This window comes from Otolemur garnettii, unplaced genomic scaffold (genome assembly GCF_000181295.1).
Source record: "Otolemur garnettii isolate 467f Iridium unplaced genomic scaffold, OtoGar3 scaffold00025, whole genome shotgun sequence".
Classification (NCBI taxonomy): Eukaryota; Metazoa; Chordata; class Mammalia; order Primates; family Galagidae; genus Otolemur; species Otolemur garnettii.
In genome coordinates, this window is record NW_003852420.1 from 14,786,150 (window position 1) to 14,790,196 (window position 4,047).

At 44.9% G+C, this 4,047-nt stretch overlaps 1 protein-coding gene across 2 annotated transcripts in view; it reads right to left on the reverse strand.

Annotated features, from left to right (window-relative positions):
- The window catches only part of COMMD7 (COMM domain containing 7), a 32,847-nt gene that overhangs the window by 19,475 nt on the left and 9,325 nt on the right, over positions 1–4,047 (reverse strand). Inside the window, exons 2-3 of one of the 2 annotated variants that reach the window (XM_003788089.3) lie at positions 281–334; positions 83–185 (exon numbers count right to left, since the gene is read on the reverse strand). In XM_003788089.3, coding sequence (XP_003788137.1) covers positions 83–185; positions 281–334 — 157 coding nt within the window. The remainder of the gene's footprint in view (positions 1–82; positions 186–280; positions 335–4,047) is intronic. The other variant, XM_023512238.1, reaches the window with a different exon arrangement.

Below are 4,047 nucleotides of genomic sequence, written 5' to 3' on the forward strand. Positions count from 1 at the left end.
AAAAAAAAAAAAAAAAGAAAGAAAGAAAAAAAAATGCTCCAGTCAATGTCTCTGGCCATAGTTGCCAAGAGAGGTTACTTACCATTTGGAACGAGGAGGAGGCTCTTCACAATGCTTCTGAGGGGGCCAAGACTGATCTGATTGGTGGTGGCAAATTCAGAGAGCTGAGCCAGAAACCTTTCTACCTGCCGAGAGGGAACAGCACAAACCAGCCTTCACTTTGTAAGCATCTTAGGACCACAGACCCATGCTACAGAACTCGCATCATGAAATGCTTTACCTCTTTTGGCTCAGTTAGGAAGTGGAAAAGTACTTCTGTCAGGGCTGCGAACTGCTGTTAAGAAAATAACACAGAATATCAGTAAAATGTCTACTCCTGGGTCAGTGTGCCACATCTCACCCTAGTGCAGACCCTTGAGAGAAAATAGCAATAGACAGGTGTTGGCATGTTCTGACCATCTGAAAGCTACAATGTTCACAGTACTCATCACCAGTATCAATGTATCTGTGTTACTATTGTGTGTGTGTATGTATGTATCTATATATACACATATATATTTTATTTCTATTTATTTATTTTTTTTGAGACAGCCTCAAGCTGTCGCCTTGGGTAGAGTACCGTGGCATCACAGCTCACAGCAACCTTCAACTCCTGGGCTGAAGCAATTCTCTTGCCTCAGTAGCTAGGACCACAGGCACCTGCCACAATGCCGGGCTATTTTTTTGTTGCAGTTTGGCCGGGGCTGGGTTTGAACCCACCACCCTCGGTATATGGGGCTGGCACCCTACCCACTGAGCCACAGGCGCCCTCTGGATTTTTATTTTCTTCTATTTTGCATATCCATATATTCTGGTCATCAACCTCCTACCCCTGCAATAAAAATTATGCTGTTTGTATAAAAAAATATGTTGTCGGGCGGTGCCTGTGGCTCAGTGGGTAGGGTGCCAGCCCCATATACCCAGGGTGGCAGGTTCAAACCCGGCTCCGGCCAAACTGCAAAAAAATAACAATAATAATAATAATAGCCAGGCATTCTTGTGGGTGCCTGTAGTCCCAGCTACTTGGGAGGCTGAGGCAACAGAGTCACCTAAGCCCAGCAGCTAGAGGTTGCTGGGAGGTATGATGCTACTGCACTCTACTGAGGGCAACAAAGTGAGACTTTGTCTCTTAAAAAAAAAGAAAAAATAGAAAAGACTTTATTATACTCTATATTAGAACAGGCTCTTATTATTTTCTGGGTCTTTTCCTTCCTTCCTTCCTTTCTTTTTTTGAGACAGAAGCCCTAACTCCCAATGTGACAGGATTTGGAGACAGTGCCACATAGGTGATAAAGGTTAAACAAGGTCATAAGAGTGGGACCACAGAGGGCTGGTGCCCTTATAAGAAGATGACACAGGCCAGGCGTGGTAGCTCATGCCTGTCATGCTAGCCCTTTGGGAGGCCGAGGTGGGTGGATTTCTTGAGCTCACGAGTTAGAGCCCAGCCTGAGCAAAAGCGAGACCTCGTCTCTACTAAAAATAGAAAAACTGAGGCAAAAGGATAACTTGAACCCAAGGGTTGGAAGTTGCTGTGAGCTGTGATGCCACAGCACTCAACCCAGGGCAATAGCTTGAGACTCTGTCTCAAAAAAAGAAAAGAAAAGAAGATGGGATAAAGATGTTCTTTTTCTCCACCATGTGAGACACTGTGAGAAGGTGGCCATCTACAAGCCAGAAAGAGTGGCCACAGCAGGAACTGCATTGGTTGGCACTTAGTTTTGGGCTTCTATCCTACAGAATTGTAAGAAATTGGGCCTGGCATGGTGGCTCATGCCTGTAATCTTAGCACTCTGGGAGGCTGAGGCAGGTGGACAGATTGAGCTCATGAGTTTGAGACTAGCCTCAGCAAAAGCAAGACCCTGTCTCTACTAAAAATAGAAAAAAACTGAGGCAAGAGGCTCATTTGAGCCCAAGAGTAGAAGGTTGCTGTGAGCTATAACATCATGACATTCTACCCATGGCAATAGCTTGAGACTCTATCTCAAAAAAAAAAAAAAAAAAAAAAAAGAGAGAGAGAGCCTGTGTCTCAATTTTTCTGTTTAATAGAGATGGGGTCTTGCTATTGCTCAGGCTGGTCTTGAACTCCTGAGCTCAAGTAATCCTCCTACCTCTACCTCCCAGAGAGCTAGGATTACAGGTGTGAGCCGCCATCATACCTGGCCTCCCAAATAGTTTTTGAGTTTTCCTTCATTTGTTTATTTATTTATTTATTTATTTATTTATTTTTTAGGCAGAGCCTCAAGATGTCCCCCTGGGTAGAATGCCGTGACATCACAGCTCACAGCAACCTCCAACTCCTAGGCTCAAGCGAGTCTCCTGCCTCTGCCTCCCAAGTAGCTGGGACCACAGATGCCCGCCACAGCATCCGGCTATGTTTTGGTTGCAGCCATCATTGTTATTTGGTGGGCCTGGGCTGGATTTGAACCCACCACCTTAGGTGTATATGGCTGGCTCCTTAGCCGCTTGAGCCATAGGTGCTGAGTCTTCATTTGTTTAATTTTGGCTGGGCACCTGTAGCTGCTCAGTGGTTAGGGCACTGGCCACATGCTCCAAGGCTGGTGGGTTCGAACCTGGCCTGGGCCTGGTAAACAAGAACAACAAAAAAAAAAGGTGGGTGTTGTGGCAGGCACCTGTAGTTCCAGCTACTAGGGAGGCTGAGGCAAGAGAATCGCTTGATTCCAAGAGTTGGAGGCTGTATGAGCTATGACACCACAGCACTCTACCAAGGGCAACAAAATGAGATTCCATCTCGATAAAATAAATAAATAAATAAATAAAAATGTAATTGTTTTCCTTTCCTGCAAATCTGTGAAACTGTCAGATATCTGGCCAACTGTATTCCCTATGCCATCTTGGGCCTTCTAAAACACCCAGCAGCTGAAAAGACCTCTGTTTTTTCATTCCTAGGCCTCAGCCTAGCATTCTGACACAATTCTAACTTCTTTGTCCAGTTTCACCCCTGCCCCCCTCTAGCTAATCTGGTCTGTTGGCTGTTACTGCCCCTCAACCCTATCTCCACTTTTCCAAACCCTCCTTATCCTTCAAAGCCCTGCTGAAGATACCATGGCACTCCCAACAATAATCCTAGCTACTGGGGAGGCTGAGGATAATTCAAGTATAGTTCAGCCTGGGCAACAGAGTGAGACCCTGTCTCTAAAAAAAAAGAAAGAAAGAAAAAGAAAAGGATCTACCCAGATTCTCAAAGTCTGAGGCTCCTTTTTGAAACCTTGCCTAAGGGTATCTAGAGTTCCTGATAAGGAACACAAACTTGTTTTAGCAGAGAAGCTCTTTACTTAGGTTTTCTATCTATCTTCACCGTACCTAAAATACTGCACATGCACAGTAAGTACTTACTCTTACTGGAATGCAACTGCATAGAGGATCCTCCCCGGAATGCTCACCCACCCAAGACTATCTGCCCATCCATGCATATTAAAAATCCTAACTATTCTCACCAGTAAACAAAAGAAGAAATGTTCAAGTCATTCTAGACTGGAGAAATGCAAATCAGTAAAACAGGGCAGCGCCTGTGCCTCAAAGGAGTAGGGCACCAGCCCCATATACCAGAGGTGGCAGGTTCAAACCCGGCCCTGGCCAAAAACTGCAAAAATAAATAAATAAATAAAAGCAATCCATGTAACCAAAAATACTTGTAGGCCCATAATACTTCAAAATTTTAAAAAAATTATCAAAATTTTGAAAATTAAAAACAAAACAAAATAAAAAAACAGTTACATAAGTATTCTGTTTGGGGAAAAAAAAAAAACCAACTACAAATGTTTTAATGGGCTTGGCGCCTGTGGCTCAAGTGGCTAAGGCGCCACCCACGTAGACCTGAGCTGGCGGGTTCGGATCCAGCCCCTGCCACCAAACAACAATGATGGCTGCAACCAAAAAATAGCCCGGCATTGTGGTGGGCCCCTGTGGTCCCAGCTACTTGGGAGGCAGAGGCAGGAGACTCGCTTGAGCCCAGGAGTTGGAGGTTGCTGTGAGCTGTGATGCCATAGC